This window comes from Mus pahari, chromosome 23, assembly GCF_900095145.1.
Source record: "Mus pahari chromosome 23, PAHARI_EIJ_v1.1, whole genome shotgun sequence".
Lineage (NCBI taxonomy): Eukaryota > Metazoa > Chordata > Mammalia > Rodentia > Muridae > Mus > Mus pahari.
Window position 1 is genome coordinate 36,807,518 of NC_034612.1, and position 14,654 is coordinate 36,822,171.

At 46.4% G+C, this 14,654-nt stretch overlaps 1 protein-coding gene across 1 annotated transcript in view; it reads right to left on the reverse strand.

The window, feature by feature from the left end:
- Window positions 1-425: 425 nt before the first annotated feature.
- The window catches only part of Usp12 (ubiquitin specific peptidase 12), a 47,620-nt gene continuing 33,391 nt past the window's right edge, over window positions 426-14,654 (reverse strand). The window contains exons 4-9 of the mRNA XM_021186834.2: window positions 11,897-12,126; window positions 9,373-9,449; window positions 9,174-9,257; window positions 4,052-4,249; window positions 2,818-2,896; window positions 426-1,670 (exon numbers count right to left, since the gene is read on the reverse strand). Of these exons, the coding sequence (XP_021042493.1) occupies window positions 1,569-1,670; window positions 2,818-2,896; window positions 4,052-4,249; window positions 9,174-9,257; window positions 9,373-9,449; window positions 11,897-12,126 (770 nt within the window). The 3' untranslated portion in view covers window positions 426-1,568. The remainder of the gene's footprint in view (window positions 1,671-2,817; window positions 2,897-4,051; window positions 4,250-9,173; window positions 9,258-9,372; window positions 9,450-11,896; window positions 12,127-14,654) is intronic.

Sequence of the window (14,654 nt, forward strand, 5' to 3'; positions counted from 1 at the left end):
TAAGTGACCCCGTCACAAATCTGCTTATGGGATGAATAGATGAAGTCATTTCCTGAGCTAAAGGTAGAAAATAAGTGTTAATCATAGCAGCACAAAAAAACATTTCTTTTTGCTGTTTGTTTCTCAGTCAACAGTTTTAGTAAAATAGCTTTAGAAAACCAGGGGCTTTATCAACAGGCCACCACCACCACGGCATGCGGAGGTCAGCGTGAGGCTACCCAGAGTCTGACAGCTGCGACTTTGACTAGACTCCTCATCCACTTTCTGCAAGTTACGTTCAGCCACTGTCATACCTCTTGATGTCTGGCCGTACGTGGAGACTCCCCGTACTGTTTCTTAAACTCCCAACAGATCTAGTTGTATGCGTCTGAACACTGTTCCAATAGGATGATCGGGTCAGGAGGGGGAGGGACTTCTGGGAGATTACTACTTCTCTAAAATGTCACCTTCCAAAGGGCGTGAGCTGCCCTGCTGCTGCTGGGGCTCTGGCTGTTCTACTAGTCCTTCCCAAGGCTAAAAGGAGACCGGAAGAATGCCGCCGCGACGCCGCAGCTGTGCGCGGTCCTGGGGTTCTGGCTGGCAGAGTGCCGGTTTCACGCTGGGACTTCCTTCATCATTCTAGCAACAGGGAATTCCTACTTTACTGAAATTAAAGCTTAAAAAAAAGTGACAAACTATAACCCAAGAACAAAAGCCTAGCCAGAGACAGTCCCTCCTGACAGCACCGACCCCGCTCATTGCAATCATCTCATGATTATCTTAGTGATTTCAGCTACAATGTTCAGTTCACCTTGAAAACAGAAATGAATAACAGGGCTACTTCAGCTGACAAACTAATAAAATATGCTAAGACTTGCTGGTAGAGTCACTGGCACTTCACACAATGCTTGGACTCAACCAGTTTAAGTAAAATAAATAAGGAAAAAAAGATCATTACAAAGCCAGTCTTTCCCCTTGGGGAATCAAGAAGCCAGTTTTGACCAGCTGTTCCCTCCATGTACATACACTGTATATGATCACACGCTTCTCCAGAGAAGCAGGGTATCTTTGACCTCCTGACACGGGGCTCTGTGTCTGTGCTCTGTGCGTCAGGAAGGCAACTGCAAGGGTTGGGCCCAAAGGTATTTTCCGGGATGCTCGACGAGACCGCCACTGCTCCCACGCAGTGTACGCATCCCACGCGCTGGCGCACAGTGCAGTGTGCTCAATCAGCCTAGCACATTCTAATTCTTCCACTGCCATCCTGAGGAACTCAAATCATCCTTGGTGCAATTACTACAGAAATGTGTGGGCAGCCGGCAGCTGCTTTCCATGAGAGCTGGTGTCTCTGATTTCACTTCCTTGTGTGAACTGCACACACAGCATGATTCCTGAGCAGAAAATTCAACTACTGTGACCGGAAAGGCATGTTAATCCACAGTCTTTGATTTATTGTATGCAAAGTGAGCTACTGCCCTGAGCGTCCTGCATCTGTCTGTCTGTCGCTCTCTCTCTTCTTGAACATCTGCTTGATCCTTTCTGAAACAACCAGAGAAGCATGTAGAAGCTTCTCCCCACCGTGGCTCCTTTCAGTCCCGAGACTGATAGAAAAGAATGTAACCAGACTCTGAGTTCTTGGAGATATCAGATGTCAGTCCGTAGAATTCTTCAATAGCTTGGGCATCGATTTTCTGTGAGGCAAAACAGAAACGTTAGCGCTTCCAGCTTTGATAAGCATGTTTTAAACTCCAATGAACAGCAGTGTCTATCCCATGTCACTCAGCACAGAGCAAACAGTGTTCAGTGTTCTCCATGGCTGAGGAGAAGCCTGTGGGAAACACCTTGAGCAACAGGTCCAAAGCTGAACACAACAGCCAGCCTTGAGCCAGCAGCTCTCCTAAGTGCCAGCAGAACCAACCATATGAAACACATTAGTTGTCAACTAGTTTAGAAGTGTAAAGATGGTCAACCCAACAGTCTGGCCTGGCGCCAGGAAAGATGAGCGACAGTGTCAGTAAAGGACCAGCACAAGGACTGATCAGAACGGTCAACACTGATGACACGCCAGTGTCTCAACTGCTCTATCCATCCAAGCAACCCACAGCCAAGTGCACAGAGTGAGCAGGAGGCACTAGCGAGCAGTGGGCACTGTGGGGATGAATCACAGCAACGGAAGGATGAGAGCCAGGCTCAGAGGCACTGTGCAAATGTGCTCACAAAGCACAGGAAAACACCAATCACCACTGTAAAACTCCAAACTGCAACAAGGGCGCCGGCCGGGGTGAGGACTCCCCACACTTTCATCTGCCTGGTGGCTACAAGCATCCATCTGAGCATGCTCACCTCCGCAAAGGAAGCCCAACCTGGGTGTGGAGGATGGCCGGCCCCTGGGAGGCCTGACTGACTGAGATCGGCCCCTATGGGCTCAGATGTTTGGATGCTTAGTCTCCAGCTGGGGCAGCTGTTTGGAAAGGACTAGGAGGCGTGCCACTGCCGGTGGGCTCTGTGGGTTTATTCCCACTCTCCCAGGAGGGTTTCTCGGCCTCCAGCATGCAGATCAAGGTGTGAGCTCTTCCTGCCTCTATAGTGGACTCTAAGCATCTGAAACCATAAGCTCAACTAAATGCTCTATTTTATAAGGTGCCTTGGTCCTAGTGTTCTATCACAGCAAGAAATCCTCGCTACATTGGTTTAGACATCTGTACTTGAACTCTGACTACAAAATAAAGTCCTGAGCAACTATTTAATTAATTCCACCAATCATACAGGAATGAGAAGCTATGAAGGGAAAAAGTAAAGAGAAATGCCCAACTCCAAGGCAATTAAGAAGCTACTTACTTCTACAATGTCGTCATCAAATAACAACCAGAAATCATGACTCTTAACTATTGCAATATAATGGCCTCGGTTGGGACCACTAAAACAAGAGAAAAAAGAAAAGTTAATTAAAAAAACATTATATTACCTTCTTGTCCTAAATTTCAAAATTAAAAAAATATGAAGTGTATCTGTGTGTGATACACACACACACACACACACACACACACACACACATTCTGCAGGTGCCCCCCAGGGGCTGGGGTCTGCCTCCTGAGACGGGTGCTGGAGTTAACTTTCCCGCTCTAGAGGAATGAATACTATGTGCTGAGAGATCTGGCACACAGCTAGGTGGCCTGGCATTTAGTTGGCATGTATAAGGCTCTGGGTTTAGCCCCCAAATCACATACCCCTGCAAGGAAGGGCTACAGGCATATGCATCCACCCAGAGAACACATGCCCTGTGGATTCGAGTGGGACTGTCCGTGAATCTGGCTGACTGGGGATGGCAAATGCTGTGACATGGCGGGACAATCACAGCACTGAACTGTTGCGTGTCATGTCTACCACCACTCAAATGCTTCTCATAGTCCCTGATGCATACACACCTCACTACACTCGGGAACAGTCTGTCTGGCAAAATCTATTCAGGCAGCATCATTTCAACACCAAAACCAAAAAAGCAAAGGAAGCCAACAGATGACCAGTCATGTTCTATAAGCTGTGACTCAGAGTCAGACAAGAATAAAAATGAAGGTACAAAGCTAAAGTATTAAAGGCTTAGAGGAAGGGATGATAGAGTACGTATTTCAAAAGCTAATTTCAAACAAACTGATCTTGACAAAGATGAAGAGCATTGGAGTCTAGCCAAGTATGGGAGCACAGACCTGGGATTCCAGCACTGAGGAGGCCAAGGCCACCCTGGGCTTCACAACAATGATTCAGTCTTTTTTAAAAAAAGATGTGGGGTGCTGGAGAGATGGCCCAGGGTTAAGAACACTGGCTGCTCCTGTAGAGGATCTAGGTTCAGGTCCCAGCATCCACATGTTGGCTCACAACTATCTGTAACTCCAGTTCCAGTGGATCTGATGCCCTCTTCAGGGCTTTGAGGGCACCAGGCACAAATGCAGGAAAAACACAGTTATTATTATTATTATTATTATTATTATTATTATTTAAAAAAAACAAAAAACAAAACCCAAGTCTGTCTGGCCACTGTGAACACCCTGAACATGCTCTCCAGAACCACAATTACCTTCCACAGTGAACCACAACAGCGACCAGGTCATACATTCTGTCAGGGTTGGTCGCATCTCCCGAAGTGTTAAACAGACGGAGTTCTAAAGGAAACACCACCCGGTAAGAAAGCTTTGTGTATCGGTGAAGCTGGTCCATATACTTAAACCTCTTCAGGTGCAGAGCCAGGATCATGGGCAGTTTCTTAACTTTCATACTGAAATATAAAGATGAAGACAGAATTTCAGAAAACATTCACTGTGAACTTAAAAGAATTATTAAGTTTGGTGCAAAAGAATTATGTTTTTGATCCTATTGAAATCTGACTTTAATACTGGAATAATTCCCCTCCCCAATCTGCGTAGCCCTGGCTGTCCTGGAATTCACTTTGTAGTCTGGACTGGCCTCAAACTCACAGATCCCCTGCTTCTGTCTCCTGAGTGCTGGGATTAAAGGCGGGCACCACCACTACATTCTTAATAAATATGCTTCTGTTAGACATCATTTTAGTGCACACATCTCACTTCATTTTTTTTTTGATAATGATGTATTTACTTATATTTTATACTATGGAACTGATATTAAACAAAAAGCAGATATGAGAAGTTTTGGTTTTGGGTTTTATTGTTTTTGTTTTTTTTTAGTTGAAAACGTGTCAAAAAAGCAGCAGAGACAGCTGGCAGCATCAGCAACTCGTCTGACCCAGGAACACTAAGGAAGGCGCAGTGCAGTGCTAGGTGAGGATGTTTCATAGAGGAGAGGAGTCCCTGAAGATGCAGAGCACTGTGGCAGCATCAGAAGCTGACAATGACCAATTGAGAGCAGCCCACAGAGCCAGTCCTCTTACAGCTGCAAAAATGGTCATTTGTCCTCTCCTCCCAAAAGTGACCCACTCTTGATCTGACTGTGACCTGGGGGACAAGTGGACTGTGGCCAGTGACAATGACTGGGTAAGCAGCAGCTGCAGCAACAACAGAGCTCACCCCTGAGCCAGTTACTGGGTTTGCTGCTCTGTGAGCTGCTACAGCTTTCTGGATCCCAGCAAAGCCCGTGCATCAGAGGCATTGCTCACAGCACAGTGTACGGCTGCTCAGCACAGTGTACGACTGTAGCCAGCACTCTCATCAGACAGGTCTGCTCTCTACCACAACAACCGGGACCTCACACAGCTCAGCCAATGCGTCCCCTAACAGGAAGGCTGTGGAGCTTGGTCTCGCCTGCCCACCGTGTCACCTAACCCGAGCATCTTGACAACAATTTTCAGGGCAGACACTTCCACAGGCTGCAGGGTACAGCAGGAGCTTTCTAGGAGCTTGATGGATCCCAAGGCATAGAGTTTTACACTACAGAAATAAATAAACTGATTTCCCACTGTTTTGGTTCCTACTTTGATTGATAAACACATGCTTGAACCTGCTTATAATGACTTAATTGCTCTGCCCACGTAGCAGGGTAGTTTTCCAGCCTGGTCTACCAAGTGAGTTCCAGGACAGCCAGGGCTATACAGAGAAACCCTGTCTCGAAAAACCAAAAATAAATAAATAAATAAATAAATAAGTTTAAAAAAAAAAAAAAAGTTTTCCCTAGAGCCTCTGACTTAGTCTCAGGTTCTGGGCCTCACTGACAGTGTCAGATATGAGTTCATCTCAAGCGGTGGCCCTTAAATCCGATCAAAATAAACCTCTCAACATTAATCATATTGGCTCCTCTCCCTAAAGAACTGGAATTACAGTGGGAAGGAGAAGAGTCTTCATGGAAGCTACCTGCGTACGAAGCAGGGAGACCCAGGATGTAGCTTTCCAAAGTCATGGCCATGCTCCAGGGTTTGTTCGCCACAACAAACTCAATGCTATACCAAGCGAGACGGTGGCATTTCCTTGGTCTGCCTTCTGAACCTGAGTTGAACTGAATGGATCTCACCACAAGGAGAATGGTTCCTCCCACAACAGTATTAAAGACAAATTCAGAGTGTTTGCCACAGTTAAGAATCACAAGACACCTTGTGATATATGAGAACAATGAGATATATTCTATGAAGGGATAAAATAATCTGGAAATCAAAGAATTTGGCTTTTAACTGTGAAACATCCTAATGCTATATTTGTTTTCTTCTTCATTGCTATCTCACCCACTGTCGCCTGCCCTCACAGTCAATTCTCTTCAGAGCAAAGCTCCCACGACTCTCCAATCCTCCACCGACACTTTACATACTGGCCTTGACCCCTGGACTGCTCCACGCCCCAATCTCACCCTTTTTTCCCTTCTTTTTACGAGCAATCCATTTGGACTATTAGGACCAGAAAAGAGCAGTCTGCATAAGCAAGGGAGGAGGGACTGAGGGCATCTGCAGGAGGGATGGGAAAGGGTCAGGCTGGGAAAGAGAAGCTGGTTACTTACAGGGTGCTAACCAAAAATCGAGTATATGTTACAGGTTATTTGATCACACTGTGAACCCCAAGACTGTTGTTTATTGGAAAGTCTTGTCTTTGGTTGTGGTGTGGCTCAGTCTTAGCACATACCTTTAATCCCTCTGGCTAAAATACAGACAAGCTCTTAGTACACACCTTTAATCCCAAACAATGAAGGTAAAGTTAGTTTGTAGAAGGAAGCGACCATGTTTGAAAGTAATGTCTAGTTGAGAGGAACAAAGTGACAAAGCAGAGAAAGATCTGACAGAATAGGATAGTCCCAACTCTCAGGAGAACAGAGAGCAAAGAGAGTCTACTTAAGAGCAGACGAAGAGAGCGGGGGAGGCAGTGTTACCAGGACAGTTATAGACAGACAGGTCGAAGAGAGAACAAGCTAGACACAGGTGAAGGCAAAAAAGCAAGAAAATGAGAAGGAACCAGATTAGAACAGACTGCCGAAGTTAGTCTGAGGCCAAACAGAGCAATTCAGTCAGAAGCTGAAAGAAGCCAGATTTAATCAGTCAGCTTAGAGAGGAGTCTGAGCCACAACAGCTGAGTTGACCAGCCAGGCAGTCAGAGCTCAGAAAGAATTAGGAAGGGGTGAGCTCATTCAGACTGAAGACCTTCTAGGTCTAGATTAGATTGCACCGAGGCTAGAAGCTTCCAGGACAGGCTTAGGTTAGCAGACAGAGGCAGCAAGCCTCAGAGATGACAATTACATCAGGCGAATAAAAGATACTTTTACAAGTAAAGTCTGCAGGAGCCGATCTTCACTACCAGAGGAGGGAATTACAAAGGTTAAAAAGGAAGCACAGCAGGGAAGCCCATGCTGTCAGCTGCAAAGGGAGCCACAGCAAATCCACAATTCGTGGCTTTCAGTACAGACAGGTACAGAGCAGACTTAAGAATGTCCACACATCCTCTTCTCAGTTCAGGAACTCAGGAACCCGATCAGCAAGGCACACATTCCCCACAACAAGACCACACAGCAGCACAGGATCAGCTAGTTCCAAGGTGAGCTCAGAATGTATGACGGAGCAACAGCGCAGAGGAACCACAGGGACCTCACCTCGCCACCAGCTGGGCTGTGGATAACCAGAACACAAAAACAGGAAGAGTAATGGACTGTCTGGGTGTGCCTCAAGTTTTTAAAATGGCAGTTTAATGAAGAATGAAGTATTTGCAATCTTTAAATATCTCTACACTAAATACTTAAAAATTGCAACAGGAGAAACTGTAGTTTACATGAAGAATTCCAGGAAATACCTTAACCAAGAGTTGGGTGACAGCAGCAGCAGCAGTGTCATGTGCAGAGACCCAGCATGACCAGCAGACTCCCTGGCTCCAGAAATTACAGGTCTAAGGAGCACCTCAAGTCCCACTCCTCAGCTATCCCTCGGGCCCAAGCTGTCTGACCAGTACAGTTAACGCTGAGCACCTGCTTCCCTTCTGAGAGCCTGGAATTTGGAGCCAAGTAACCAAGAAAGCCTCCATGACAAGCACAGAATGGCAAACCCGGGCATGGAGCCCACAAAGAGCTTCCCATGATGTCATTAGGCAGGGGAAATTCAGTGTCCTGTGTCACTTCACTGGAACAGGGCCTCTTGGAAATCTGCCTAGCTTTGTCCTTTGCTCTGTATCTTTTTCAGTGATGACATTAGCTGTGAGCATGACTGTATACCAAGTACTGAGTCCTAGAAAATCAGCAAGCATAGGGACACGCAAATGCCGAGGATGCACCACAATTACATGCACTTAACAAGATGCATATCTGCAAGACTCCTCTAAGACATCTAAGTCCAACACCGGAAGACATGAACCACAGATGTAGTGTATGGTTCTGGCCTGGGCACCATTCATCGAGCAAGGCTAACAGTAAGAATGTGGGACTGGGGCTGGAGAGATGGCACAGCCGTACACTGCTCAGCACAGTGTACAGCACAGTGTACAGCTGCTCAGTACATAGAACTGGAAAGACAGCTCAGTGGATAGGAATGCTTGCTATGCAAGCACGAGAATCTGCATTTGGATCCTAGTACCCACGTGGTTAAAAAAAGAAAACAAAACCCTGAGCCAGGTATAGTGGGGCACACCCGCTATCCCAGGGCTTAGGAGGCAGGCAGCTCTCAGAGTCTAAGGCCAGCCTGGTTTACACAGGGAGTTCTAGGACAGCCAGGGCTGCATGATCACACACACACAACCCCCAAATGGCAGCAGGAACCTGAGCAGAGAGACAGGAGGATCACTGGGGCTCACTAGCTACACCTATCCACAAAACAGTGGGTGAGCACAGGGTCAGTGCTAGACCCTGTCAGAGGGAAAATAAGGCAGAGAGGAACTGAGAGGAAAATCCAATGTCCATGTCCTCCTCTGCCTCTGCATATGCACGATCTACAGATGATAACACCACACACACACACACACACACACACACACACACAGAGTCAAGAAGCAGCACTCAGTGTGCAGTTCTGCACATCATTTTCAGATAGAAAAGCCTACCTCCAACATCCCTGGCCACAGAATCATTAAAATAACTTTGAAACAGGCTGGCAAAATAGTTCTGCCCAAGCCTGAAGACCTGAGGTCAATCCCTAGCTGGTAGCAGGACAGAGTCCTGACTGTGGACCTCTGATTTCTCGGTGTGGTCCCCTGCACGCGTGTCAGCATTCCCACACAATCACACCACCGCTGTCGGGAGGGAGGGAGGGAGGCAGGCAGGTGTCCACATACCGCTTGTGTGCTTCCTGCTTGCTCCAACACTCTTCACAGTAGTACTTATATTCACTGCATAGAGTCTCTGTGTTACTGAACCCTCTGTGAAAAGCACAAATTGGGCTGGTTAGGGACACCTGAGGATTACTAATTCGCTTAAAAATCTTCTAAACAAAAAGTAAGTATGAAACTGCAAAGGAAACAATCCTACACAAACCTTAAGCAGTGAGTAATTGATGTGTTTTGTTCCACGTCAACAGAAAGGTCTAAAAAATCTTCATCTTTGCTGCTTATCTGTAAAACAGGAGATATTTCAATGACCAGGAAACCAGTTTCCAGCTGCCAGGTTCAATGTCCTGACTCAAAAGACAACCACTTGGTCTGAAATACCAAAAAAGCACCGAGCAACTGTCCACCTCTTACAGCTCCTTGATGGGAAGACACGCAACACCTGACCATCTCACTGGCTGAGGACGAGAATCTCCCTGCTCCCCCAAGAGTAGTACACAGTGTCACTCTGGTCCTCAGAGGCACAGGCTCTGCCTGAACACTGCCCAGTTGCTCTGGACAAGATCCTCAAGGCCAGGACTTGTAGGGAGAGCCACCAAGGTTGGAGACCTGGGTGTGACTGACTTGGCCTGTGATAATGGATATTGACTGATGTCCCTGATGCAGGACGAGAGCCACATACAATGAAACTTGGCAACATCCACATTTAAGGGGGAAAAAATGGAAAAAGGCAAGGCAAGGCGTGTGACAGAAATGAGCCTTGGAAGAAGAGAGGAAAGCAGAGAGAGGCACAGCAGCGGTGGCTGGCTCCCTTCTGAAACCTTCCACTGTATCCACTGCATCTACTGCATCCACTGCACAGGTAACTCAGGATGGAGCCTGTCCTGGCCTTTACTCTAACACTGTCTGGATGTCACTGGTCCATCTTTGCTCCCTGCTGGGCATCTTGAAGGTAAGACTTCCGGCTTAATAATCTTCCACTACCTACCCTCTACTCACCGTCTCGCTGGCAGGGTTGGTTCTTAAATTTGTGTGTTATCAAATAAAGAAATGATGTGTATACGCACCAGATTTCACCCCCTAGCTCATTTCGATAAAGGCAGCAACAAGAGCACTCACTGTGAATCAGCATAATGATGGCCACAGAACTTATTGGTAGCAAAATAGTATCTACCCCATACAAGTTACATTAATGGATAGTCAAACTTTTGAACAGAATGGCTAATATTGCTTTCTCCTTCAAAAAGCTTTCTTGTCTGTCTTCCCCATCCAATACAAACTTGACTTCAAAGGTCTGGCAGAGCACTCCTTAGGTCTCCCAGAGGCCCCAAATCTACATATAAGTCTCACCTATTACCACATTTCTCAACATGTTAAGTAACTATTTTGTTTTATTGAAGAATTAAGTGTGTGTATGCATGTACCAATACATATGTGTACACATATATTGATGTCTTGTAACAGATCAAACTTCATTATAATAAACATAAAAAATGTCCAATTCCCTGATCGTATCTAATATTCCAATGGAAACATTGCTGTAATAACTAGCAATCAAACATTGCCCACACCACAGCCAGCCTTTCTCTGGCCAAAAGCATCTTCACAGATCGCTGCAGAATATGCGTCTTCCCTGACCTGGATGAGACCCACCACTAAGAATCACACAGGAAGGTCAATTGTATGTATTTCCTAGTGCAAGGCTATCTGATTCTTGCCAACCAATCTGAAGCTTTGTCTTGACCAAGTGTCCACCCAAAGGGTGCTCCTGTCCTTGAGGGCACGCGGTACTGTTCTAGACCAACAATAAACACATGCACAACTGTAGAAAGGGGGAAATAAACTCCCAGTTGTGATGGTTTGGCCTAGGGATTGGCACTATTAGAAGGTATGGCCCTGTTGGAGTAGGTGTGTCACCGTGGGTGTGGGCTTTAAGACCCTCACCCTAGCTGCCTGGAAGCCAGTCTTCTCCTAGCGGCCTTCAGATGAAGATGGAGAACTCTCAGCTCCTCCTGCACCATGTCTGCCTAGATGCTGCCATGCTCCTGCCTTGATGATAATGGACTGAACCTCTGACCTGTAAGCCAGCACAAATATATGTTGGTCGTGGTATCTGTTCACAGCAGTCATGTGCCACACTGCTGTCATTAAGAGCCCACATAGAGGACGGTGACCTTGTACGATTATTATGGGACTAAGAAGTCCCCATCACCTAGCAACCTGTAGCCACCTCATTGTGCGCAATGCATAACTCAGGCACTGGAGATGATGCTATCAATCAGCCCACTGTGCTGCTGCTTGTCACCCCAGAGGTAGAACACATTACAGTTAACGGACATCAGTTACATGCTTCTCCTCAATAGGTTTCTGCTTTTGATTTCATTTCACATCCCTTTATCTTAGCAAATGCTTAGAAGAGACAAGTACTGTGTAATATGGTGGCAGCACACAGCCCTGTGCTGAGCAGTCCTTTGATGATATTCAGACTCAGCACGGAGGGAACACATTTGGCTTGGTACCTGTCCCTGAGGTGAAGACTCAGAGCTATGCTTCTATGACCCTATGTGTCATCTAATCTTATGTGGTTCTAAAGCCTCTTAAACTATAATAAGAGCATGATGCAGACTGCAGTGGACACCCTGGCATCCTCATGACAGGCACGCAGCACCTGACAGGGCTACACAAAAGCACAGGCAGGGCCTTCAGACCGACGGCTCTGCTGATAGACTTACAGTTTCACAAGTAAGACACCTGATTTCGTTAGTTAATGTTCCCTGAAAAATCTCGTGGACCCACGTTGGGTCTGGTGTGCTGTTGTTATCCTCATTGTCCACGTCTCCATTCCGTAGTCGGCCATTTTGCTTCTCCTGTTTTCTTTCTTCTTGTAGAATATCAGCAATTGNATTGAGTAGGTAATTTAAGAATTCATGGGCATCTTGCTGCATGTAGTTGTCAAATAGCTCTAAAAATAAAACAGGAAAATGAATGTGTGGTATAAAATCTGGTATTTTATCAGAACTAGAAGCACATACTAATTATAGACAATGTACAGGGGAACAGACAACTACGGCATCTGAACTTCTGACTGATGCAGAGGGAAAGGAAGGTAAGGGGAAGGATGGCTCCATGCCGGCCGGGGGAGGCAGGCAGCAGCCGATCTTCACCTCCTGGGTCCTTCCACAATGGCTTCAGTAGAGGCAAACCTGTCAGCAGAAGCTGACACCGCGTACTAACAGGCCGCCGAGCAAACTCTGAGAGCCCGCTTACGAAAGAAAGTTAACCAGGCAGCCCATGTGCTTGAGTCTGATTTAGCAAGAAAGGAGTGAGGCTTTTCACGACTACCACAGCTGACTGTCATGCAGTCAGGTGTGGATCTGCCATAAGAATTTTCCACTCAGGTCACATGATTACTACAGTCCACTCCGATTCTGAGCTCCAAGAATGTCCTTCCCAGTAGCCATGGACAGATATGGCACAAACACTGGCTGCTTCTTGGATCCCCTAGGTGCAACGTGAGTTCTCTGTGGTAAATAGGCTCAGGCCTTGTTTTGTATAGTGCCTGAGGACTTTACTTTAAAAAGGCTGGAAAAGGAAAAACGAAGCAAATAAAATAAAATAAAATAAAATAAAATACGCCTCCCCCAACCCCAACTGCAAGCCCAGTAACTGAAAAGAGCTGCACTAGTAAACTTTGCTTTTACATCCTCAATGCACAGTGAGGAAACCCACAACTATCTCTTTAAAGCAAACACAGGGTGGGAATGTTTGTAACTCAGTGGTGGAGCACTTGCATCCTTGAGACCCTAGGTCAACTCCTAGCACCTCAATATACACACACACACACACACACACACACACACACACACACACACAAACAACAACAACAACAAAAAACATACATCTTTAGAAAAAAAGTAAGGAATGTCTAAGACAGAAACTACGAAATGCTACAGATCAACACATTAAAGTCAGCTCCGTGCATTAGGTCATTTCCAAAGCCAGGGTCTTCACAACATTCCTGTGGCAAATGTGGCTGTTGGATCAAGACTGCCTGAAGCTGCAGCTGTAACAAAGATTCTAAGTGCTGAGAACACAGAACTGTAAGCTCAGAGGCCCCCATGGCTGCATGACTACCATGGCTACCGTTGATGATGATGCTAGGAAACACTGGCTTCACAGACAGCCTGAACAAAGGACAGAGCAAAAGAGGAGTACACACTACATATCAGTTACCCATGTGTTCTAGAACAAACATAAGACCAACTCCTAAACCTTCTTTGCAAAGATAGAAGCAAACCAACTAGAGAACTCACAAAGGAGATGAACAGGTGACACAGACTAAAGATTCAGATACTTAGCAATACGTAACTAACTGGGAGACGAAAACTACAACAGGGAAAGCAGGATTTTGGCCATCACTTTGCCAGTGTGAGAACACACCTTACTTGGCTTGAGTGGAAAGGGTCATTCACCAGCACTGGCACGAGGGCAATAGCAGAAGGGCAGGCATGCACTGAAGGGCAGTCTGCATGGAGGGGCGAACGCAGTCTAGTGCTCAAGAGTGCAGCCAGGTGAAACTGGTCACACAATGAAACAGAAGTCTGGAGATAGCCTAAATGCTTCTGAAAAGAACAGGTCAAGTTTAAGTCATGCTATGGCTCTGCTATGGTCACCAGGAAACAGCTCTCCGTGAACATGGAGCATGGCTACATTTCCAAAATGCTCAGTAGGAAGGAAGCGGAGTGTACACTGGCTCCATCAAACCCGACCTGCACTTTCTATGTGCACATGATTAAGTGCATATAGAAAGCTCTGCTAAGATCCAGCTGTTCCTCGGGAGTGTCTAGTTTTTCTGTGGATTCTCTCAGACCACAAGCATATTGATTATATACTGAACAATAAAGTGCAGTGTGTTGTACAAGCCTCCCCACCCCCGCTCTACCTGCGTGCTGCATACCCTTCCCATCCGGCTGCTTCTTAAGCCCTTTCAGTGTTTTTCCTTCCTTCCTTAGACAGGGTCTCACTCCATAACTCAGGCTGGTCTGTATCTCATAGCAATCCTCATGCTTTAGTCACCAGTGCTGCGACTCTAGGTGGGAGCCACCATTCCGTGCCTCAGCCTGCCCCACTTCCACCACAACTTACCCAGTGGAAGGTGGCTCCCTGACTTGGATTCTATACTGAGAATACAAGTTTGACTTGCAGATCTGAGTCTTTCTACCTACTGTACCGCAGGGTAAATTCACACAAATCCTGCCCAGTTTGTTCCTGCCCAGCTTCCACACATTCAAAGCCATTCTGCAAATTTCCATCTCAAACCAATGCAGTAATAATGCAGCTGGAGCGGCCCTTCACCTCACGGCCTGCTGGATTCCAGCCCCCGAAAGCCCCTGTGAGATGTATAAGAGCCCAAACTCCATGAGTCCCAAGGCTGCCACATGCCCTAGCCCAAACAGACTTAATTAACATCAACTTGATCTTTAGCTCTCT